General features: G+C 46.7%; 1 protein-coding gene across 4 annotated transcripts; it reads right to left on the reverse strand.

The window, feature by feature from the left end:
• Positions 1-1,651: 1,651 nt before the first annotated feature.
• On the reverse strand, positions 1,652-25,733 carry RARRES2 (retinoic acid receptor responder 2). Of its 4 annotated transcripts, none has more exons than XM_088462949.1 (6): positions 25,644-25,733; positions 19,187-19,429; positions 15,589-15,693; positions 12,212-12,307; positions 6,359-6,478; positions 1,652-1,946 (listed from the first exon to the last, which is right to left on the reverse strand). In XM_088462949.1, the coding sequence occupies exons 2-5, from the start codon at positions 19,376-19,378 to the stop codon at positions 6,380-6,382; spliced, it is 492 nt and encodes a 163-aa protein (XP_088319075.1). In that variant the 5' UTR covers positions 19,379-19,429; positions 25,644-25,733; the 3' UTR covers positions 1,652-1,946; positions 6,359-6,379. The 4 variants fall into 4 exon arrangements, with proteins under 4 accessions (XP_088319075.1, XP_088319073.1, XP_088319074.1 ...); XM_088462947.1 differs by having other exon boundaries at positions 1,652-1,957; XM_088462948.1 differs by having other exon boundaries at positions 6,348-6,478; positions 25,644-25,732.
• Positions 25,734-26,430: the final 697 nt, after the last annotated feature.

Below are 26,430 nucleotides of genomic sequence, written 5' to 3' on the forward strand. Positions count from 1 at the left end.
AGAACCAATGAAACAATACCAGCTCATGTCCATTGTATTGCCAATTCTTGAAAGAGTATATAAGTGCGCTCTCTGACCCCAGTCTTGAGTCTTTTTGCTGTGCTGTTGACGGAGGTTTCTAATGCTGATGCCGGTATCTGGGCCCAGAGCGCGTGCGTATATAACAACTGTACCTTGGGTCTGTCTGATTTATTTGCACTTATTATATTAGATCACAGCGTGTAACTATCTGTACTTTTCTTGAATAATAACTTTTGTGCATTGGACCACAAGTGCCAAAGTCTGAGAGCATTTATTGGGTTGTGCGACTGGTCATAGCGCTGCTTAGCGTCATCTATGTTTAGAGGTTTATAGGCAGGATTGTACCAAGGTTTAATAAGGATATAACAGGTCATACCATGGAAACGTGCACCAGCCCTATGGCAGTTTCTCCATCGCCGGCTTCCTATGTGAGCGGTTCAGCGTCTCTGTACACAAAAGCTTTCAGCAGCACGTCCGTAACACTCCCATAATATGCAACATCTTCCTGCAGCTCCCCCTCCCCCCATGTTACCTTCCGATCACCTTCCAGGAACGCCCCTGACATTTCTGATACCATGCGCCCAAATCTGTACTGCGCCTCTCAGAAGCCGCCCCTGAATGAGCGACAGTGGAGGGACATCACCAGCAGCTTGTTACCTGTGCAGCTACTGGCCGCTGCTTCTCCATGGTGATTGGCTGTTATGCCACAGACCACCGCCACTCTCCCAGAGGGGGTACAGCATCCGCGGAGTGTGGGAGTCAGGGGACATCGGACTTGTTTGTCCCATATAATAAACATATATTTTGTTCAAATCTAAAATGTGATGCTGGCGGTAGATAAAGTCCCAACCAATCAGCTCCTGTCATGTTACAGGCGGTGTTTGAAAAATGAGAGCTGATTGGTTGGTACTTTCTCTCTAAGCTTTGATAAATCTCCCCTTATGTGATATTACATGATCAGATGCCTTTACTAATGTTTTTCTGTATTAATGGTTTTTAATATTTTGATCTATAATTCAAATGTTTTCCAATAAATTGATAAATATTAAATAAATGTACCTAATAATAATAAGTGCTATAATGCATTCTTAAGTATTTTGCTTATTTTATGTACAGTAAGTAATAATTTTAATCTATAAAGGAAACGTGATTATGCTTTATATACTGTAAGTAAATCTTAGTGCCCACAGGACGGGAATCCGCCACTCACCAGGTTTACTCAGATTACAAAATCCAATCCCGTTAGATATAATCTAATCCCGTCAGCTATCTGTGAATATAGAAGAGTTTGCTGACAAAATCATGAGCTCTGGGTGCGCGGTCTGGGGTCAGATCCCGCTGCCCCATGTGGCTCTAAGCTGTGACCGCCGCGCGCCTCATCCATATTTGCCAATTGTTAATTCTTCCAAACAGGAGAGTTGCTTCTTCATGTGGTCAGGCCCCACCCCCTCACGGCGTGATGCCGCAACACACGGGATGACGCAGTTCATTATATTTATATATCTGCAAAGTTATTCTTTTTGTTTTGTTTTGCTGCAAACTCTGAGTCAGTCCCAATGGCAGAATGCGGCAGAGGCTGCGCCACGTAAACCCGTCACCCCAGTGACCATTATCACACTGACACAATATCCATAATTCACGTGATTTTATTACATCCAGTGCGCAGTAATGACAGATGACGGATGAATGCACTATTATCAGCTGCAGGACACGAGAGATACATCCCGAGAGCGTCAGCGGCAGCTTCTCCGTAACCTGGGTTACTGCGTTGTGTCCCCTAACGCTCAGCAGTGAAGGATAATACGTATTCCTGATATAATATAATGGTATTTACATTATGGCGTGAAGGTAACTGTCAGCTCAGGGAAAGGGCACAATCTTCATTCGGATGCTGATGTCGGTCACAAACAGGATCTTCCGGCATCCTAGGGAGAGGCTGGAAATTTAGGGTGATCAGATGGCAGAATCCCCACTGTATACTTATCTCTGTCTGTTATATTCCCTCTACAGTATCTGGGGCCTATTCATTATCGAAGGCCGTATGGCCTCCGATGATGAAGTATTGGACTCGCTGCGAGGGATACTTACGTATCCAACTCGCAGAGGGGGAAACGTGACACAGGAGCAATTCATCATTGCTCTGGTGAGAGGACAACTGCTCCGAAAAGCTGTATTACTTACCTGCTCCCTGCCCCGGCTACGCATGCGCAAAGCCATCGGGGAGCTGGTGAGGAGGCAGCGGAGGGATTCGCTCAGATCCCTCTTCGCATCCCCGGAACTCCTTCCCATAGTAAGGAGCTGGGATCCATGAACAAGCACCATCTGAAGGTGGCGCTTGTTCTCGGAAGCAAACTACTAAAACTTTCAGTTTTCGGAGTTTGCTGAATACCGGGGGTCATATTGGACTCCTCATGATGAATGGTAACTTAAATATGCGGAAACTAGCGTTTCCCCATGGTTACTGGGCCATTTATCGTTTGATGAGTAGGCAGGCCCTACAGTCTGATATTAGGGTCAATGTATCATTGGCTAAGGCAGCGGTTCCCAACTACGGTCCTCAAGGTACACTAACAGTCCAGGTTTTAAGGACAGCCATACTTGAACACAAGTGTTTTAATTAGTACTGCAGTTATGTTGATTTTGCCATCTGCGCTCAGGCATGGCTATCACTAAAACCAGGACTGTTAGTGTGCCTTGAGGACCGAGGTTGGGAAACACTGGGCTAAGGGGATGCAGTCATAGATGTCAACAGTTTTGCCAATATTTTTGAAGTATTGATATAGACCATGTCCGCTCCTGCATAATATCGACATGTGAAATATCGACACTCTGCAGAGACCGGAGGGTAAGTGTTAGCCTACGGGACTAGGTAGTTAGGGTTAGACAGTAAAGGGGAGGGTCACGGTTAGGAAGTAAAGCAAGGGTTAAGGTTAGGCACTAGAGGGGTGGGATAGGGTTAGGTAGAAGGGGGAGGGTTAGTTATAATCACTAGAAGCTGGGTTAGGCTATGAGTGAGGAAGTTAGGGTTAGGCTAAGGGGAGGGTTAAGGTTAGGCTGCGGGTGGGGAGGTTTAGGATTTGACACTAAGGGGCGGCCTCACGCAGATTTTACCTCGCACCTACATGAGGTGCGAGATATAGTCTAACAGCGGGGACTCACGCGCGGGGTCTCTGGGACACTCTAGGTCTCTAGGTTTAGGCTATGGAATGAGAGATTAGGGTTAGGCACTAGGGAGAGGGTTAGACACTAAGGGGAGGGTTAAGGTTAGGCTGCGGGTGGGGAGGTTTAGGATTGGACACTAAGTGTCAGGTTAGAGTCAGGCTATGGAAATGGAGGTTAGATTTAGGCTATGGAATGGGAGATTAGGGTTAGGCACTCGGGATAAGGTTAGCCTTAGTTACTAGGGAGAGGGTGAGGCACTAGTGGGAGGTTTACACTAGTTAGGCACTATGGCGCGGATTAGCCTTAGAAGGTTAGGCACTAGTGGGAGGTTTACACTAGTTAGGCACTATGGCGTGGGTTAGCCTTAGAGGGTTAGGCACTAGTGGGAGGTTTACACTAGTTAGGCACTATGGCGTGGGTTAGCCTTAGAGGGTTAGGCACTAGTGGGAGGTTTACACGAGTTAGGCACTATGGCGCGGGTTAGCCTTAGAGGGTTAGGCACTAGTGGGAGGTTTACACTAGTTAGGCACTATGGCGCGGGTTAGCCTTAGAGGGTTAGGCACTAGCGGGAGGTTTACACTAGTTAGGCACTATGGCGCGGGTTAGCCTTAGAGGGTTAGGCACTAGCGGGAGGTTTACACTAGTTAGGCACTATGGCGCAGGTTAGCCTTAGAGGGTTAGGCACTAGTGGGAGGTTTACACTAGTTAGGCACTATGGCGCGGGTTAGCCTTAGAGGGTTAGGCACTAGTGGGAGGTTTACACTAGTTAGGCACTATGGCGCAGGTTAGCCTTAGAGGGTTAGGCACTAGTGGGAGGTTTACACTAGTTAGGCACTATGGCGCGGGTTAGCCTTAGAGCGTTAGGCACTAGTGGGAGGTTTACACTAGTTAGGCACTATGGCGCAGGTTAGCCTTAGAGGGTTAGGCACTAGTGGGAGGTTTACACTAGTTAGGCACTATGGCGCAGGTTAGCCTTAGAGGGTTAGGCACTATGGCGCAGGTTAGCCTTAGAGGGTTAGGCACTAGTGGGAGGTTTACACTAGTTAGGCACTATGGCGCGGGTTAGCCTTAGAGGGTTAGGCACTAGTGGGAGGTTTACACTAGTTAGGCACTATGGCGCAGGTTAGCCTTAGAGGGTTAGGCACTAGTGGGAGGTTTACACTAGTTAGGCACTATGGCGCAGGTTAGCCTTAGAGGGTTAGGCACTAGCGGGAGGCTTACACTAGTTAGGCACTATGGCGCAGGTTAGCCTTAGAGGGTTAGGCACTAGTGGGAGGCTTACTCTAGTTAGGCACTATGGCGCAGGTTAGCCTTAGAGGGTTAGGCACTAGTGGGAGGCTTACACTAGTTAGGCACTATGGCGCAGGTTAGCCTTAGAGGGTTAGGCACTAGTGGGAGGCTTACTCTAGTTAGGCACTATGGCGCAGGTTAGCCTTAGAGGGTTAGGCACTAGCGGGAGGTTTACACTAGCTAGGCACTATGGCGCGGGTTAGCCTTAGAGGGTTAGGCACTAGCGGGAGGCTTACACTAGTTAGGCACTATGGCGCAGGTTAGCCTTAGAGGGTTAGGCACTAGTGGGAGGTTTACACTAGTTAGGCACTATGGCGCAGGTTAGCCTTAGAGGGTTAGGCACTAGTGGGAGGTTTACACTAGTTAGGCACTATGGCGCGGGTTAGCCTTAGAGGGTTAGGCACTAGTGGGAGGTTTACACTAGTTAGGCACTATGGCGCGGGTTAGCCTTAGAGGGTTAGGCACTAGTGGGAGGTTTACACTAGTTAGGCACTATGGCGCAGGTTAGCCTTAGAGGGTTAGGCACTAGTGGGAGGTTTACACTAGTTAGGCACTATGGCGTGGGTTAGCCTTAGAGCGTTAGGCACTAGCGGGAGGTTTACACTAGTTAGGCACTATGGCGTGGGTTAGCCTTAGAGGGTTAGGCACTAGTGGGAGGTTTACACTAGTTAGGCACTATGGCGCGGGTTAGCCTTAGAGGGTTAGGCACTAGTGGGAGGTTTACACTAGTTAGGCACTATGGCGCAGGTTAGCCTTAGAGGGTTAGGCACTAGTGGGAGGTTTACACTAGTTAGGCACTATGGCGTGGGTTAGCCTTAGAGCGTTAGGCCCTAGTGGGAGGTTTACACTAGTTAGGCACTATGGCGTGGGTTAGCCTTAGAGGGTTAGGCACTAGTGGGAGGTTTAAACTAGTTAGGCACTATGGCGCGGGTTAACCTTAGAGGGTTAGGCACTAGCGGGAGGTTTACACTAGTAAGGCATAAAAAAATGTAATGTATGTTCAACTAACATCAGCCACAAATGGAACTCATGGCAAGATGTGAATTTAGTTACTGATGTATTATAGGTCAAAGCGTTTCAGCTAATGCTTCTTGAAAAAAGCGCTCGCCAGAGATGTGAAACGCGTTGACCTACAATGTAACAATACAGGTATTCCTATCTTTCAAGTTGCATGAGAGCCATTCCTTGTTTTATATATTGATATACACATATATAATTGTTGCCACCTTTAGTAAATGAGGCATATACTGTATTTAAGTTATGTTGCATGTAATTAACTACAGAAATTAGTTGGTAACCCTGAAAAAATATAAAATGTCTGCAACATGCCTTTTAGGGGTATAGTTACTAAATTGAGAGTTTTTAGAAGTGGAGATGTTGCCCATTGCAACCAATCAGATTCTAGCTATTATCTTCTAGAAGGTGCTAGGTAAATGTTAAGTAGAAGCTGATTGGTTGCTATGGGCAACATCTCCATTTCTAAGATCCTGCACTTTAGTAAATTCACCCCTAAAGGTGCCCACACACATAGCGATCTGAACACGATCCCACCATGTGTGCGATTTCCCCTGAACTCTCCCCAGGCAGTCTCCTACTCACGATTTGGAGTAAAAAATGTCCAATCTGACTTAAGATCTATCGTGCATCTAGTGCATTGTGTCCCAGATTGGCAAATGTGCCCTAACGCACGGCAGATCTGAAGATGCGATGTGTGACCAGCGGGGATGCGCATTGGCATCGTGAATGTGAGTGGACACTCACGATTTGGGCATATTTTACATGATTTGTAGTCACGATTCATCAAAATTTGGCAAATCATGTAAAATATCGCTATGTGTGTGGGCACCTTTACTCTCTTCTTCTGCTAAACTTACCCTTCTCTCACCATTATCCATTCCAGAGACTCTCACTCGGACTTCAGGAAACTGTAGGTTCCAATTCTATTTGTAGCAGCAGGTTTATTGGCTACTTCTGTGCAGGTCTTGTTTCTCTGATCCACCCGGCCCTGTAGAGAGACAGAGAGGGAGTTGCAGCTCAATAGAGAGAGGGTGGGCCTTATACATTTTCTCACCATCATTTCTATGAACCCGTTATGAAACACCTGCCTATCTTGCATAAACCCTCTAGGACCAATAGGTCGTCTGCCTATAACAACCACCCTTATTCCCTTAGAGAATGCTATTCTCACTGGTACCGAGATGCCACCAGGTCTTAATTTCAGAGTAGTAGAGGTTTATACAAATGACAGGCAATCACAAAATCAAGGATGGAATAGTAGAAAACCACTAGCAATACAATTAGGCTAATGGTCCAAAATGTGCATAGATAATAACAGCAACAGCAAGCATGTATATAAGTTATAGCAAAACGTTGTCATGGTTCCAAAAGTCTGTACGGTGAAACTTAGCACTTGATATTTGCAATAAACATAAGGCAAGGATAATAGTGCCAGGAACTAGTAACAGCAGATTGTAACAGGTGATAGCAACAATTATCACAGTTCCAAAAGTAAATAAAGTGATACTTATCAGTAGATGTTTGCAAGAAGCATAAGACCATAAGTCAGACTGTTAAGGCATACAGCCACACAGGAATCCAAAAGAACTGAACACTCCAGGGTTTGCAGGCTATCCGCAAACAAGAAGCTATAACCAGCAATGCAACCCAGGACTGACTCCCTAATAACTAAAGCATGAGCCAACTAGGAGTCTCCTATTGAGACCAGCCCATGAAGCGAATGATCCGATGCAGCTGGGCAGCTGCACGAATACCCCGCATCCTGGCTGCTGGGCAACAGCCGGGACCAAAATCCTCCGCGGCCAGCCGAGTCCCAGTCATCTAGCGACCATCGGGCCCATCGGCAAGACGCGGTGTCCTGGTCGTTTGGTGACAGATGAAACCCGCTGACAGGATGAGCCGCAGCGCAGTATCCCCTCCTTGAGGAGGGGTTAAAGAACCCCTAGATCTTTCCCACAACATATATATATTTTTTTTCATCAATACATTTTTATTGAATATATTGCAAAATATTTATGGGTGTACAGAAAACAGAAAAGGGAAAACATAAATAAAATAAATTATAAGGGGGAAGGGGGTGACAGTACATCCAAAGACATTAGACAAAAACTTAAAACCGTAAATACAGAAATGAATAATAAACTAGGTGTTTTGGTCTGCCTGTGGGAGCTCATTCAGGTCAAAAGGAGAAGGACTCTGAGGGATTGGAGAAGGTAGGGATAGGGGTGCATCCCTTCCATCTGTAACATATAGGTGCCACGGATCCCATTTCACAATGGGGGATGAAGTGGCCATAGAGTAGTCAACCTCTCTCGTCTCCATTTCGAAATGGGATTGTGTTTTCGTTATAACTTTGGCAAATGGGGGAGGAGAAGGGGATTTCCAGTGCTGAGAATATAGTGGCTTTATATATTGGGGATGGTCAGTGCACAGGTATGTTCACTAAATTTTTAATGAAAAAACGTTTATAGTAACCGAAAATCTAAGTCAATTGTGGTAAATTAATAGCAATCAAGCCCTTATTTTATACCTATTTAATATGTAGATTCGGCGGTGCTCCCCATAAGTCAGAAAATATCATATGTGAAACAAGAGAAGGTAAAGAAGACTCTTTGTTTGGGGGCACACTTATTCTAATGTTTTAAATTAAAATCTCCTAATTTGTGCATAAAAATAGCTAGGATTCTGCATATCAAATCCTAGCTATTTTTATGCACAAATTAGGAGATTTACTATTATAGTCTGTCACTATGCAATATATTAATATCCTGTCTGAGCTCAGTGAGGACTGGAATGTGGTTTAGTGTTTAATTATTTGTTTAATTATCTTTTTAATATATGTATTTCAAATTTATTTATTATTATTTTATAGGATAATGGTGTATTAAAAGTTATGTTTTAATTTAAAACATTAGAATAAGTGTGCCCCCAAACAAAGAGTCTTCTTTACCTTCTCTTGTTTCACATAGAGTGGCTTTAGCAGATATCAGAATATGGCCGAGAACATAGCGGTCAGATTTAGGAACAGAGGTTGGATACCAGTGGAGAAGAGCGAGGGAGGGGTCCAGAGTTAGAGTGAGACCTAGGACATTGTTAATAAGAGTGAATACTTCTTCCCAGAAGGGGCGTAATAAAGGACAATCCCAGAAGACATGAAAAATAGAGCCTTCAGAGTGACATAGGTGCCAACAGAACTTTGAGACTGTGGGCCAGATTTTATGCAATCTAGAGGGGGTCAGATATAAACTATTTAAAAGTTTTACATACATTTCAATGTGGTTAGTACATTTAGATAGTGAGAAGGTAGAGAGATGAGTAGTCTACCATTGTGAGAAGGTGAAGGTACGTTGGAGATCTTTTCCCCCACAACATATTCTTGATGGCCTTGAATTAAAACTGGAGATGCTTTTTTAGTGTCACAACCCTGGCTAGTTTTTCACCTTTTGCCTTGAGAATTACCCCTGTCAGCTGTCCCATGGATCTGTATGTGTAATTCACCTGGGAGATCTGTCCTGATCAAGCTGGCTGCAACACTTCTGTGTATGCATTTGGACTGTGCTCTCCTTTCCACAGTGATTATTCACCTGGGCCCTCCTCTGTCTGTGAACACTGCTAGTCTTGATTGGAATCGCATGTTGTTCCCTCCACCACTCAGAGTGCTGCTACCAGACCACCTGACCATATCCACCAATTCCTGCCAGACCCAGGGTATATATGTCCTCCTCTGATAGCATTCTGGGCCTGAACATCTCATTACTTCCGTGGTGTATAGTTCATGGTACTTCTGAGTACAAGGGTATCCCAGGCTCCTGCTCCTGCTGGTTCCTAGACAAGTTCATCTGAAAATCCTGCTTACAGCAATACCTGGCATATCCAGAAATCCTGCTAACAGCAATACCTGGCATACCCAAAAATCCTGCTTACAGCAATACCTGGCAAATCCAGAAATCCTGCTTACAGCAATACCTGGCATACCCAGAAATCCTGCTAACAGCAATACCTGGCATACCCAGAAATCCTGCTAACAGCAATACCAGGCATACCCAGAAAACCTGCTGGTTCCCAGACCAGTTCATCTAGCAGTCCTGCTAATAGCTATACCTGGTGCATTTGATAATCCAGACATCCTCCATTACACCTGGAGTCCAGTTACCCTCTGGTCCTAACCGGAGTTCCTGCCATCCTCCATTACACCTGGAGTCCAGTTACCCTCCGGTCCTAACCAGAGTTACAGTCAACCTCCATTATACCTGGAGTCCAGTTATCTACCCATTCTCCATACTGCTACCCAGCCACATCAAGTAGCTCCCGTGCTACCATCATTCTCCTTACAGCTTCCCAGCTGCACCAAGTAGCTCTTGTGCTACCACCATTCTCCATACGGCTTCCCAGCTGCGTCAAGTAGCTCCTGTGCTACCATCATTCTCCATACGGCTTCGCAGCTGCACCAAGTAGTTCCCATGCTACCACCATTCTCCATACGGCTTCCCAGCCGCACCAAGTCTACAAACTGGTACCCCGTCCAGCTCAGCAAACCTTCCTGCTGGTCCTAGTCCAGTTCCTCCAAGTTTCCTACTGGTCCCACTCCAACATTTCAAGTTTCTAGTTCCTGTCATTTATCATCAAAGGCATTTCTCACTACCATATAATTCTTATGCAAACAGAGCTATTACATTATCCATGATTCCAGTCAAGCCGGTCTCCGCTGAATCCAGTTCATCACTCCCAGACACCAATCGTGACATTTATTATGGAAAGGCTGGAATTTTTTTAGAAATGATAACAGGCTTCAATAAGGAGATATGAAAGGTGTTGGAACTTCTCATTGATTTAGGCAATCTAGGGCGAAAGGGCACAGAATTCGCCTATTTGATAATCTGGAATGGTCCAATATATCTGGGTCCAAATTTCTGGGATTGCTGATGGATTTTAATATTACAAGTTGTCAAGCAGACTTTGGGGCCTATTCATCATATGATAAATGTCCCAGTAACCATGCGGAAATGCATATTTAGGTTATCGGGCTACTCATCAGGGTTCCAATAGGAACCCTGATACTCAGCAAACTCCGAAAATTGAAGGTTTTCGAAGTTTGCTTCCGAGAGCAAGCGCCATCTTCAGCTGATGCTTGTTCATGGATCCCCGCTCCTTCCTATGGGAAGGACTTCCGGGGATGCAAAGAGGGATCCGAGCGGATCCCTCCGCCGCCTCCTCACTACCTCCCCAGCGGCTGTGTGCATGCGTGACTTGAGGTCATGTGTAGCCGGGGAGATGGGAAGCAAGTATATGTAATGCAGCGACTTCTGTAGCTGCGATACTAACCACGGGGATAACTGATTTTCAGAGCAGCTGTCCCCACACCGGAGCAATGATGAATTGCTGTAGGTGTCACGTTTCCCCTGCTGTGAGTTCAATACTTCATCGGATGATGAATAAGCACCTTTGTCATCCACCTTAAACATACAAGGCCTACGACATTGATCTGCTGCAAAAATGTTGATTGGAAGGATGCTCTGTTGAGACCAGTTTCATGGATAGGAGACATATTGTTGGGCATCAGTGAGGACAATGAATTCACTCTGTGGTGATATCCATACACACAAAAGAATGTTAACGTCAGGTATTCCAATCAGTTATTATGCCGTTTAGAGATGTAGCAATGAAGATTCTGCCCCAGTGATTGATTGACTTGTTCTGTCCCATGAGACCTTACAACCATCCATCAGGAGTCTCTGAAAGAGCTCGAGTTTGTAGTGATTGAAGCCGTGGGGAGAGAACTTGTGCCAAGCCGGCGTGAATGGAAACTGTTGGAATGATAGGTAGTTTGGCAGTAACCTTCTTATGTCCACGAAGAAAACTGCGTGACAAGGCATCAGCTTTGATATTCTTGGACCCGCGCCTGTAAGTACTAATAAAATGAAATTGAGTAACGAACAATGCCCAACGCTCTTGTCTAGAGTTTAGCCGTTAAGCAGATTTGATATATAACAAGTTTTTATGGTCAGTGATGACTGCAATAGTGCCCTTAGCCCCTTCTAGCCAGTGTCTCCAGTCTTCGAATGCCTACTTGAGGGCCAGTAATTTTCGATTTCCTACATCATAGTTCACCTCTGAGCCAGAGAATTTCAAAGACAAGAAAGCACAAAGGCGCAACTTATTATCAACAGGATCCATATGGGAGAGAATAGCTCCAACTTCTACTTCCGAGGCATCCACCTCAATGGCAAAAGGCAATACAGGATTCGGATGGCGAAGAACCGGAGCTGTAACAAAGGCTTTCTTCAGAGCCTCAAAAGCTTGAATGGCTTCTAGAGAGCAGTTAGAGGTGTCTACTCCTTTTTGGTCAAGACACACGCTCTGTGTCCCCCTGCTTTGGCATTCCCATCCTGGCTGATTCAGCCAGTTGCTGGTTGTAGGAAAATAGGTGGAACCGCACACATTTTAGGCCCTGAAAGGGTGCCTCATGCCCCAGGAAGCCTCCTTATCATTGCTGCAGGACAGGACAGCTATTAGTGGGGCCATTACTGTTGCCCTAATAAAGGATTACTTCTCAGCCTAGCTAACCTCACCCCTAGCAGTTACCGCACAGCTCTGCGACATTTCAGGGTACTCACTAGACATCCATATTTGAATAAAAAATGGAAAATGGGGGAGTTGTAAAACATTTGATCGGTAGCGCAGCTCTCTGCAAATGATTTATTCTCAATAACCGATAATTTACCTTCACGAAGCGTGGCTGGACGCAATCAATGACCTGAGACAGGACTTTGTGGGTTACATACTCAAACTTGAAACAGGCACAGCAGTTGAACATCCGCTGTATAGGAAAGAGAACAAGAATTAGAGAGAATTGTCTCATAATGTCACAATGTCAAATGTCACAATGTCACATAATGCTGTATAGTAGGGGTTCTCAGCTCCAGGCCACAGGTACCCCCCACACGTCATGTTTTGTGGATTTATTTAATCATGCACAGGTGAGTTCATCTATTTTGCTGGGTCAGGAATTATCCCACCTGCTTCCACAGACAGAAATCCTGAGAACATGACTTGTTGGGAAACGTTGAGGGTTGAGGTTGAGAACTGCTGCTGTATTAGACAACGGGGCTTATTTATCCGAAGATGTCATTAGTTATTGTAATCTATTAGAGCCCCTGTCTCTGCATGTGAATAATAGTACATCCCGGCAGTACGTAATTTCTTATTGCCGCGAAAAGCATTAGTAAATGGGCCACAATACTGTATATGTTATTATAGATATCCCATTTCCTCCAGTAAGTCTGGAAGGAATGTTACACAGAAAGCACTGATTTATCACAGGCGTTATCTCACCAGAATGCAGCCTGACAATAATAAATCAGAATTTAAGGTTTTGACAAGTTTTCTTTAAGAAAAACCATCTGTATAGTTAAGTGGAAGAGTAACGGTACTAGGGGCTTATTTATCAAATCATATTTGCAGGACACACCCCAAAGACGGGGTACCCACAAATATTAAGAATCTCCTGAATGTACTGTATATACAGCCATGGCCAAAAGTTTTGAGAATGACACAAGTATTGGTTATCACAAAGTTTGCTGCTTCAGTGTAAAGACCTTTTTGTCAGATGTTACTATGGTATACTGAAGTAACATTACAGCATTACATAAGTGTCAGATGTTACTATGGTATACTGAGGTAACATTACAGCATGACATAAGTGTCAGATGTTACTATGGTATACTGAGGTAACATTACAGCATGACATAAGTGTCAGATGTTACTATGGTATACTGAGGTAACATTACAGCATGACATAAGTGTCAGATGTTACTATGGTATACTGAGGTAACATTACAGCATGACATAAGTGTCAGATGTTACTATGGTATACTGAGGTAACATTACAGCATGACATAAGTGTCAGATGTTACTATGGTATACTGAGGTAACATTACAGCATGACATAAGTGTCAGATGTTACTATGGTATACTGAGGTAACATTACAGCATGACATAAGTGTCAGATGTTACTATGGTATACTGAGGTAACATTACATAAGTGTCAGATGTTACTATGGTATACTGAGGTAACATTACAGCAATACATAAGTGTCAGATGTTACTATGGTATACTGAGGTAACATTACAGCATTACATAAGTGTCAGATGTTACTATGGTATACTGAGGTAACATTACAGCATGACATAAGTGTCAGATGTTACTATGGTATACTGATGTAACATTACAGCATTACATAAGTGTCAGATGTTACTATGGTATACTGAGGTAACATTACAGCATGACATAAGTGTCAGATGTTACTATGGTATACTGAGGTAACATTACAGCATGACATAAGTGTCAGATGTTACTATGGTATACTGAGGTAACATTACATAAGTGTCAGATGTTACTATGGTATACTGAGGTAACATTACAGCATGACATAAGTGTCAGATGTTACTATGGTATACTGAGGTAACATTACAGCAATACATAAGTGTCAGATGTTACTATGGTATACTGAGGTAACATTACAGCATTACATAAGTGTCAGATGTTACTATGGTATACTGAGGTAACATTACAGCATGACATAAGTGTCAGATGTTACTATGGTATACTGATGTAACATTACAGCATTACATAAGTGTCAGATGTTACTATGGTATACTGAGGTAACATTACAGCATTACATAAGTGTCAGATGTTACTATGGTATACTGAGGTAACATTACAGCATTACATAAGTGTCAGATGTTACTATGGTATACTGAGGTAACATTACAGCATTACATAAGTGTCAGATGTTACTATGGTATACTGAGGTAACATTACAGCATGACATAAGTGTCAGATGTTACTATGGTATACTGAGGTAACATTACAGCATGACATAAGTGTCAGATGTTACTATGGTATACTGAGGTAACACTACAGCATTACATAAGTGTCAGATGTTACTATGGTATACTGAGGTAACATTACAGCATTACATAAGTGTCAGATGTTACTATGGTATACTTAGGTAAGATTACAGCATTACATAAGTGTCAGATGTTACTATGGTATACTGAGGTAAGATTACAGCATGACATAAGTGTCAGATGTTACTATGGTATACTGAGGTAACATTACAGCATGACATAAGTGTCAGATGTTACTATGGTATACTGAGGTAACACTACAGCATTACATAAGTGTCAGATGTTACTATGGTATACTGAGGTAACATTACAGCATGACATAAGTGTCAGATGTTACTATGGTATACTGAGGTAACATTACAGCATGACATAAGTGTCAGATGTTACTATGGTATACTGAGGTAACATTACATAAGTGTCAGATGTTACTATGGTATACTGAGGTAACATTACAGCATGACATAAGTGTCAGATGTTACTATGGTATACTGAGGTAACATTACAGCATTACATAAGTGTCAGATGTTACTATGGTATACTGAGGTAACATTACAGCATTACATAAGTGTCAGATGTTACTATGGTATACTTAGGTAACATTACAGCATGACATAAGTGTCAGTTATCCCAGTCTCTCAGGGCGCTTCAGTCCAGTCTACAGCTTCCTCTCCACCACATTTCTCCGCCCTCAGCACTTCTACGGCTCCTCTCCCTGCTTCCAATGGCCGGGCTAGACAGCATTGTACTGCTGTAACCTATGGGCTACACTTCACAAAATTTACCAGGAGAGGACCCCTCCGGAACCCTCCCCGGCAATGGTCGCAGCACATGAGTGGTCAGTAGACCGCGCGTACGCAGGAGTCCCAATAGAGGAGTGAAGAGACCACTATTGCGGTTTCATCTCTCTGAGCACATCGCAGGCTAATGTCAGAGCCCCTGTCCCTCTATGTGCTATATGGCGGTATTATCATATGCCGCAATGCGATTTTGGGAGCTGGTATCACGCCCAGATCGCATTGAGAATGTGCTAATTGATAAATGGGCCCCTATATGTGAAGAGATAAATCAGATTTGGGGATGTGACTATTCTGCTGCTGGGACGAGTCCGGGTAACTAAATAAGGAATGAATTGGCCCCTAGACATCAGACATTGTGCAGCTTGGTGCAGTGGGCTTGTGAGACCCTCACCCCCTTGTGAGTGAGCTCGCAGTCTGGCTTCGTCCAGTGATGTTTCAGGCAGGTCGTCTGTTTCACTGTAAACTCCACATTCACAAATATTCCGGCCGTGTAGTCCTAGAAGAAGGCAGATGCAGCAGATCAGGATAATAATAATACACAGTGATGGAGATATTCATTGTTTTATTGTTACTTGCTGCACATTCACAGGCCTCAGAGAAGGGCTAATAAACTGTTAGCTCCTATGGCAAATAGCAGTGTGGTCCTGACGTACAGTAGAGGTAGCCCCAGATTTCATGCATCTTATATACCAAAGGGGGACAACTGGGGGCAGATGCAAAGAATGTATATAATAAATAACTATGTAAAATCTGTGCAATTCCGTGGAGACCATGAGACGCTTTCACCATTCACTCCTCAAAAAAAAAACTTCATAAAACAACACAATGACCCACATTGGTGCATACAGTACCTGACTGTAGTATGCTCCAATGTGGATCATTGTGTTGTTTTATGGGGCTGGGTATGATATTCCGTCACCCCGGGAGTGCCTAAACCTAGCCCCCTCCCTGCACCCTAAACCTAACCCTGGGGGGTTGCCTAACCCTAACTTCTCTCTGGTGGTACCTAACCCTAACTCCCTTCCCCGCAGCCTAACCCTAACACTCCCAGGGGGAGGTGCCTAACCCTAACACTCCCAGGGGGGGTGCCTAACCTTAACACTCCCAGGGGTGGTGCCTATCACCCTAACCCCCCCTCCCCGCAGCCTAACCCTAACACTCCCAGGGGGAGGTGCCTAACCCTAACACTCCCAGGGGGGGTGCCTAACCTTAACACTCCCAGGGGTGGTGCCTATCACCCTAACCCCCCCTCCCCGCAGCCTAACCCTAACACTCCCAGGGGGAGGTGCCTAACACTCCCAGGGGGGGTGCCTAACCTTAACACTCGTGGGGGTGGTGCCTATCACCCTAACCCCCCCTCCCCACATCCTAACCATAACACTCCCAGGGGGGTGCCTAACCCTAACTCCACCCCCCCCTCATGGCTACTAATTTCCTCTCCTCTGTGTCCGTACGCTCGGGATGCCAGCTGCCAGGTTTCTGGCGTCTGCATCTGCAGTGCTGTCGGGATTCTGCCGCCGGTCTTTTCTTGGTGATCAGGATTGCGGCGCCGGTATTTTGGCAGCCATTATCCCAATCTTCGGGATATTAACCGCATCCCGTTTTATGAGCTGTAAAGCATGTAGCAAAATTAGTGTCACAGCTAAAAGCGCGCACAAATAGTGCATATTTCAGCCCATATACAGAGTTTGCACTGCGTTACGGGCGGCATGTTAGCCCATGTTACACCAAGAACTTGCCACAGACACTGATGACTCATCTGCGCCCATGTAATATAAACCATTATTTCCCTTTAAGTGCAACACATTTTGTCATTGAGCTTATGCACTTGATATGAATGAGGCCCATATTCTTCATAGTGAATATAAGACCTATGGGGGTGCACACAGTGAGGGACAAAGCCCCCGGCAATGAGAATAGTCATCACCATGAGTGTAGTTACAATACTGATGTCAGTTTTACAGAAGACAGACTGTGGCCCACAAGTGACTACATTCTCCCCCTGGGGTCCTTGTCTCCACCCTTCCTGGGCCAGATCAGCTCCAAGCCCACTACTGACTGCTCTATTCCTGTGATGCAGGTGAAGCTCCTCAGGAGCCCCTCAGACAGATTATACCGGCCAGATTCTGTGTCCTTCATATTACAGTCATTTTGCGTGGTCTCCACCCAGGTTGCTCCTAGGGGTATATGTAATAAAGCGCTGGTTTTTAGAAGTGGAGATGTTGCAGATAGCAACCAATCAGATTCTACTTAACATTTATCTAGCACCTTATAAAAGACAATAGCTAGAATCTGATTGGTTGCTACGGGCAACATATCCACTTCTAATAACCCACACCTTAGTAAATATAGTCCCTAATGTCAGACAGCTATGGGCCCCTAATGTCAGACAGCTATGGGCCCCTAATATCAGACAGCTATGGGCCCCTAATGTCAGACAGCTATGGGTCCCTAATGTCAGACAGCTATGGGCCCCTAATGGCAGACAGCTATGGGCCCCTAATGTCAAACAGCTATGGGTCCCTAATGTCAGACAGCTATGGGTCCCTAATGTCAGACAGCTATGGGCCCCTAATGTCAGACAGCTATGGGTCCCTAATGTCAGACAGCTATGGGCCCCTAATGTTCTGGGTCCCTAATGTCAGACAGCTATGGGCACCTAATGTCAGACAGCTGTGGGCCCCTAATGTCAGACAGCTGTGGGCCCCTAATGTCAGACAGCTGTGGGCCCCTAATGTCAGACAGCTATGGGCCCCTAATGTCAGATAGCTATGGGCCCCTAATTTCAGACAGCTATGAGTCCCTAATGTCAGACAGCTATGGGTCCCTAACGTCAGACAGCTATGGGTCCCTAATGTCAGACAGCTATGGACCCCTAATGTCAGACAGATATGGGTCCCTAATGTCAGACAGCTATGGGCCCCTAATGTCAGACAGCAATGGGTCCCTAATGTCAGACAGCTATGGGCCCCTAATGTCAAACAGCTATGGGTCCCTAATGTCAGACAGCTATGGGCCCCTAATTTCAGACAGCTATGAGTCTCTAATGTCAGACAGCTATGGGTCCCTAATGTCAGACAGCTATGGGTCCCTAATGTCAGACAGCTATGGGCTCCTAATGTCAGACAGCTATGGGTCCCTAATGCCAGACAGCTATGGGCCCCTAATGTCAGACAGCTATGGGCCCCTTATGTTCTGGGTCCCTAATGTCAGACAGCTGTGGGCCCCTAATGTCAGACAGCTGTGGGCCCCTAATGTCAGACAGCTATGGGTCCCTAATGTCAGACGGCTATGGGTCCCTAATGTCAGACAGCTATGGGCTCCTAATGTCAGAGAGCTGTGGGCCCCTAATGTCAGACAGCTGTGGGCCCCTAATGTCAGACAGCTATGGGTCCCTAATGTCAGACGGCTATGGGTCCCTAATGCCAGACAGCTATGGGCCCCTAATGTCAGACAGCTATGGACCCCTAATGTTCTGGGTACCTAATGTGAGACAGCTATGGGCCCCTAATGTCAGACAGCTATGGACCCCTAATGTTCTGGGTACCTAATGTGAGACAGCTATGGGCCCCTAATGTCAGACAGCTATGGACCCCTAATGTTCTGGGTACCTAAAGTGAGACAGCTATGGGCCCCTAATGTCAGACAGCTATGGGCCCCTAATGTCAGACAGCTATGGGTCCCTAATGTCAGACAGCTATGGGCCCCTAATGGCAGACAGCTATGGGCCCCTAATTTCAGACAGCTATGAGTCCCTAATGTCAGACAGCTATGGGTCCCTAACGTCAGACAGCTATGGGCCCCTAATGTCAGACAGATATGGGTCCCTAATGTCAGACAGCTATGGGCCCCTAATTTCAGACAGCTATGGGTCCCTAATGCTCTGAGCCCCTGGATGTAACCAGCCATCCCCCATATCTGATTCCTAGTACAGCACATGTGTAGGCCGAGCGCCTGGTACATCCCGCTCTCTGATCTAGATCACTTACAATTTCATCTTTTTTCACTAGAGAGAAGAACTTGAATCCATTCTTCAGATAGTCCTTGCTGTGGAAATCTTCCATTACCAGCTTCACCGCCTTGTTCTGCATCTCAGAGAGTCCTTCCACATGGACATGACCGTCTGCGGTCAGAACTAGCAGTGCAGAAATAAGCCACCATGTTCTAGTGGCCGCCTTCATGGTGATGACTGTCTGCTCCTCAGATAGAGATGGATCTGGATCTTCCTGTAACTGTGGGGATCAGAATGTAACTGATTACTGGACACCGCACGGATCACACAAATACAGCTGTGTGTACAATAATCCTATGATACTTTGGGCCTGATTCAGACCCACTCGCGAGCGGCTGTCCGCTCGCAAGTGGGTCGATGGTCTGCACTGAGCATGCGCACGACGGAGGGAGCTCCGTCGTGCGCATGCGCCAGACACGACGAGCGAAGGACTTTCCTTCGCTCGTTGTGTCCGATCAAAGGGGGCGTGCTGTCAATGTTGATTGACAGCACGCCCCCTTTGGTGGGCGTGCCGGGGGCGTGCCTCCCTGACGGGGGCGTTCCCACGGGAACGCCTCCCGTCAGAAGCCGGCCCACTGACATCACTAGTGATGTCAGTGGGAGTGATTTTGGCTCTGATAGAGCCAAAATCACTCCGGAGCTTGCGGTTGAAAACCTCAACCGCAGGCTCCGGCTCGCAATTTCGATGGTCGCGATGGTCACGACCATCGCGGCCATCAAAATGCACGCTCGTATAGCCTGTGGGTGGTGACCCACAGCTATATGAGCGTCCAGGAGGACGCTCCATGAAAATGGAGCCCGGTCCTCATGCAGAGCGTGCGCTCTGCTCAGAGCGTACGGCTCTGAATGAGGGCCTTTATTCCTTTATATGTGGAGTCGATGGGTTGCTGGAATCTCGCCGTGCATGCATCTCACATGCTATTACCTAAGGACCTCAGGTCATATTATATTTAGTACCCACCATGTTTTCAGAGAGGCTGATCAATAGCCGCAATGGATTTAAAACGGCAACAGAAATACATGGTCAGCGAGCCTTATTTAGCATTTGTTCTATTGCCATTTTAAATCCATTGGTCTAAATGATTGGCGGCTTTGAAAAAACATCTGTGAGTAAATTTATTCCATATTGTAGTAAATTAGATTGTAAGCCCCATTGGTTCAGGGACTGACGTGTCGGTATCGCACTACACTGTGGAATATGCTGAGGCTAAATACAGGATAACATTTGCTGTAATAACTTTCAGTGCGATTGAGTTCTGGAATTCCCCCAAATAGCAGGATGTGTGTAACAATCCGAGGGGGTGAGGGGGTCACTGACCACACATAGTACACAGCCGTATGTGTCAGGGTATGAAGACTTTTACATACACAATTCTATGGATATTATAAAGTGGATCTGAAGCAGTCACAGAGAAATATGTATTACACGCAGCCAGGGAATCATTCCTCTCCCAATGACAGCGTCAGCTCTATAAAAAGCCCAATTGTTTCCCAGCGAGCGTCCTATATCCCGGTAGCTGGTAGCGTCCTGTGTGGAAATAATTAAAGTGTTTACAGGAAACCATCACATTCCAGGAACGCGGAGACGTCAAACTCGCAGACGGCATTGTTCTCTGCTGCGCTGCATACTGTGGGGGCAGCGGGGGGGGGGCGGAGCATTATATCAGGGAGAAGTGAAATGTCCCATTATCATAATATATAACAACAAATGTCCTGACTGACTCATCAGCACCCAGCCCAGACCCCTGCACCTGGAGACATGACATTCGGGGAGTATATTCCTTCCAGGACGTAGGCAGCCGCTAAGAGAGAGTTTTCTAAATTCCACCCCAAAAGGGTCAGAAGTGGTCAAATGTTTCCTCTCAACCGAGGTGATTGTGTGACAAAGCGACATGTCCCAAGTGCTGCGGAACTGTAAGCTCTGGGACGAGAGTACCATGGCGCACAAGGGGGCGCACGTGGGAACTGACACATGTCAGGTGTGATTTTTAGATCCAGAGGCAGCATTTAGTATTTACTATGGTGCGATGGAGGCTAAAAGCTTAAACAGCATCCGATGAGCCACATGTGGTTTAGGCCAAATTGCGTGATAAGCCGAAAGCGAAAACCTCTGGTTTGACACTGGGGTTGGGTCATGTGAAGAGTCTGGTGAGCAGGAGCACCGAGAGGGGGGGGAACGTATACTAATTACCAGGGTCTAGTCCTCTTGGAGGGGCCCAGAAGGGACCAGGGCCAGATGTTTGGGGGTGTGGCCATGCCTCTCTGACGTGGCTACGCCCCCTTCAGTACCCGGGCCCCATAGAGGTCTCCCCTCCCTTCTGGTGAGGTGTGCAGCCAGGCAGGGCCTCAACAGCATGGGCAAAAAAAATTAATAGGGTCCTTCACCTAGACGGCTGTTACTAAGTAATACTCTCAGCACTGGTCCCATCCTGCTACTATGGCTGTTACTAAGTAATAGTCTCAGCATGTAGTAAACGCTTCACTACAGGTCCCAGAATGCCCTGGCAGTGAATGAGAGCTTATATGTGGTAATGTCTACAGTATTGCAATTGCCAGCATGCACTTGGGTGGCAGTGTAACTGTACACTCACACTTACAGTGCACAAATGGTCGTGTGTCACACTCACACTTAGGACCTCATTCAGAGTCAGTCATTGCGGCCGCACGGTCGTACGCCACCGATGTTCGCTAAACTGCGCATGCGTAAAGTTCGCAATGCGCTTGCGCAAACTAGCCGCTATGATCAGAAATTTCTCTCTCCTTGAACACTGGGCCTGATTCAGAGCTGGACGCTCTGAATCAGGGCCCTCCTACCTCAACTTGGAGCGGCCTCATGGACGCTCGCATAGCTGTGGATTACCACCCACAGCTATAGCGAGCGTCCATGATGATGGTCGCGATGGTCAAGACCATCGGGCTTGCGACAGGACCCTGCGGTAGGGTCTCGCTGCCGCAAGCCCTGGAGTGATTTTGGCTCTATCAGAGTCAAAATCACTCCCACTGACATCACTACTGATGTCAGTGGGGCCGGACTCAGACGGTAGGCATTCCCATGGGAACGCCTCCGTCTGGCAGCCACGCCCCGGCACGCCCGCCAAAGGGGGCGTGCTGTCACTCACCATCGACAGTACGCCCCCTTTGGTGCGAGACCCCGAGCGACGGATTCCCAGTCGCTCGCCGGGTCTCGCGCATGCGCACGACGGAGCTCCCTCCGTCGTGCACATGCGCACTTAGGCACCATCGATCTGCTTGCGAGTGTACAGTGCTCGCGAGCGGGTCAGAATCAGGCCCACTGCCAGATCGGTAGTTTGATTGACAGGATGAGGCGTTTGTGGGTGGTAACAGGGAAAGGTGCTTGAAAACGGGGGAGTGGAGATCCGAACGCAGGCGTGCCTAATTATGCGAACGGCGTTTTATGGGAGTGCATAAATTACAAAGTAGTGTCATGGCACACGTGACATGGGTGGTTTTACACTGACATGATCGTAGAGCTTAAGAGAGGGTATGGTCAACCTTAAGCTCTACGACCATTTCCGATGGTTACCGATGCTCGCGATTAATCCTTATATGGCCGGAGATGACGTGTAATGCGTACGAGAAGGGGGCATATTTTTTGCGTTCCGACCGCTTCCTCCCCTTGGTCGGCCAGCTAACGATCCGACCTTAGGGACACAACATGCGAGTGCATCATTTGCATATCCGGCCCCTTTTCCAGTATGACCGTGCGGCCGCAGCGACCGACTCTGAATGAAGTCCTTACAGTGCACAAATGGTCGTGTGTCATACACTAACAGTGCACAAATGGTCGTGTGTCACACTCACAGTAACAGTGCATAAAATGGTAGTGTCACACTCACACTAACAGTGCACAAATGGTCGTGGGTCACACTCACACTAACAGTGCACAAATGGTCGTGTGTCACACTCACCCTTACAGTGCACAAATGGTCGTGTGTCACACTCACCCTTACAGTGCACAAATGGTCGTGTGTCACACTCACACTAACAGTGCACAAATGGTCGTGGGTCACACTCACACTTACAGTGCACAAATGGTCGTGTGTCACACTCACACAGTGCACAAATGGTTGTGTGTCACACTCACACTTACAGTGCACAAATGGTCGTGTGTCACACTCACACTTACAGTGCACAAATGGTCATGTGTCACACTCACACTTACAGTGCACAAATGGTCGTGGGTCACACTCACACTTACAGTGAACAAATGGTCGTGTGTCACACTCACACTTACAGTGCATAAATGGTCGTGGCTCACACTTACAGTGCACAAATGGTCGTGTGTCACACTCACACTTACAGTGCACAAATGGTCGTGTGTCACACTCACACTTACAGTGCACAAATGGTTGTGGGTCACACTCACACTTACGTGCACAAATGGTCGTGGGTCACACTCACCTGAATGCTTCCATTCAGGTGCGGGGCTGTAATGACGCCATTCAGCATGAATTACATCATCATGTCCCCATGCCGTGCACTTCACTGGGTAAGAGGACGGCATACGGGAGGGTGGGCTACACTTTTGTGAGTTGGTAAGTATGGCTGGTTCTTAAATCCAGACCTCGAGTACACCCCAACAGTTCATGTTTTCAGGACATCTATCTGAGGTAGCAGGTGGGATAATTACTGACCCAGCAATATTGATCAACTCTCCTGTGCATGATTAAGAAATCCAGAAAACATGATCTGTTGGGAGCACTTGAGGACTGGAGCTAAGAACCACTGGTCTAATCCAATAAATATGTCTAAGCTAACAAAAAAAATACAAATAATATTAAAATTATTCTACATATATATTATATATTTGCCTGATTTCATCCAAGCAACTGGGCTCGATGGCTTGAATTTGGCCCAGGTCACGCTCTGTGCCCAAAGGAAGGCAGGCAATAGCCTGAGACCCTGGTGAGTGGCTGGGCACTAGGCCCAGTCCACTCTTTAGTAACAAATAGTTAAGGGGGCCTCTACTCTGTGGCATAATGTGTATAAGGGGTACTACTGTGTGGCATAATGTGTATAAGGGGCACTACTGTGTGGCGTAATGTGTATAAGGGGCACTACAATGTGGTGTAATGTGTATTAGGGGCACTACTGTGTGGCATAATGTGTAGAAGGGGCACTACTGTGTGGCGTAATGTGTATAAGGGGCACTACTGTGTGGTGTAATGTGTATTAGGGACACTACTGTGTGGCGTAATGTGTATAAGGGGCACTACTGTGTGGTGTAATGTGTATAAGGGGCACTACTGTGTGGTGTAATGTGTATTAGGGGCACTACTGTGTGGTGTAATGTGTATTAGGGGCACTATTGTGTAGCGTAAAGTAAAAAAGGGGTAAATATGAAATATTGCAAAGAGACATATTAAGTGGACATTATTGTAGGAGGGCGCAAATTTACAGTTTGCAGGGGGGCGCCGAATACCCTAGCACTGGCTCTGGTTCTGGGTAACCAATAAAAACATTCAATCACACAGAAATGCCCCAATAATAATCCCAGGCCAGATGTCCCCTCTCTCTCTCAGGGTTCATTAAAGCCACAAATGGGACTGGGCCAAGCAGTGTTTTTGGAGAACTGAAAACAGGATATTAATGAAAGTGGCGACGCTAAAGTTGTAGGAGGGCGGAGATATCGGAGCTGACATCAGAGGTGTGCACTAATGCCGCTGCAACTGCGTCGTTTCCACAGTGCGACTACTCCATTATACTTATGTTGCAGCTGATGGAATTCATACAGAAACGCCCACTGGCTGTGATGCTAATCCGCTTTGTGTAATAAGTCGCACCATCTGCAACACTGGACACACATCGGTTGCAACATTAGACATTGAACCAGCCTATGGAGGCGCAGAATGTCCGTCTGAACATGGCTGCCAAAATCAGTGCGACTGCAAAAAAAAAAGACGCAGTCACCGACCGCGACACGCCCATGTTATTTCCCAGAAATGCCCAATGAAATTGCCTCTGTCTGCGCCAATATTCCATCAACCCGGCATTAACCATCCGGAAGCATTCGCAGAGCGACTCAGACCCAGTGAATCAGTCCCGTCATGTGATCGCTCTCTCACGCTGCAGATGGACGATCCAGCAACAGCTTCCACAGCCGAGATGAGCGCAGCCGCCTATATGTGCACCCGGCAGAGAAATAAGAGCGTTCGCCAAACAGGAAAAATATTTGTAAACATCACAGTGCAGAGATCTCACATCAGCCCCCCCCCCCCCCTCTCTTCTAACACCCCCTCCCCTACCCCTTCCCTGTCTGTGCTGAGACCAAACTTCACTTTCACTTCTCCAAATAAGAAATAAAGGAAAATGTGACAAAACATCAGAACTTTTGGGAAGTGCTGAGATAATAAAGCGACTACGAGTCTCTATACAACACGTCTGTACATGGAGAGAACACGGGTAATACATACATGGGTCTCCGGCGTGTGCAGGGGACTCTCCTCTGGATGTACTGAGAGGGGATTTCAGAGCGTCTGGATATGACACTGTCAGAGGAGGGGGCCAGGAAGGGGGCGTAGTGCAGGGTTTGGGGCCGGTTACTCTGCCCAGTCTCCAGCTGGGAATCTCTGCGCAGAATGTGGGACCCTTTACGTTTGTGTGGAAGCTGATACCTCCGCGGTCCCCTGTACGGACATTCTGCCGACCCTCAGTATTTACAGGTAGCCCCCCAAAAACACCAGGAGTCGCGGCTGCGATAATATACAAATGCTGGTATCAGCCTCCCCCTGGCGTTGTACCCTGCGTCTGACTGCGCTATGACTGAAATGTCCACCTTCAGCGTCTCTGCGCACTGTAACAGCGCCGGTGATTCTGGACACATCACAATCATGTGCACCATCAGGAATTGCCCCAGACGCAGTTTCTCTGTCTGAAAATGGCCTCTGGCTGCGTCTGTGCGTCTGAGGGCCTGATTCAGAGAAGGACGGAATTTCAGTGTCGCGCACAATCAGCTGCACAATTCCCTCCATATAAAATGCTAGTATAGCAGGAGACACCTACTGGCTGCATCTGCGTTCCGAGTGCAGTAACCGTAGCCTGGCATAACCATCGCGACCATTGGCCAGGCTGCGAAAGCTGAAGCTTACCGCAGCGTGAAAAGGTCCTGGCAGCTGCGAGGTCAGGAAATCTGTGTTCACTGACGCAGTTCCCGGCCTCGTCCCTCCCCGGAATACGCGATGACACGCCTCTGTTTCCAGG

Source organism: Taudactylus pleione, unplaced genomic scaffold (assembly GCF_031769625.1).
Source record: "Taudactylus pleione unplaced genomic scaffold, aTauple2 ptg001297l, whole genome shotgun sequence".
NCBI classification, from domain to species: domain Eukaryota; kingdom Metazoa; phylum Chordata; class Amphibia; order Anura; family Myobatrachidae; genus Taudactylus; species Taudactylus pleione.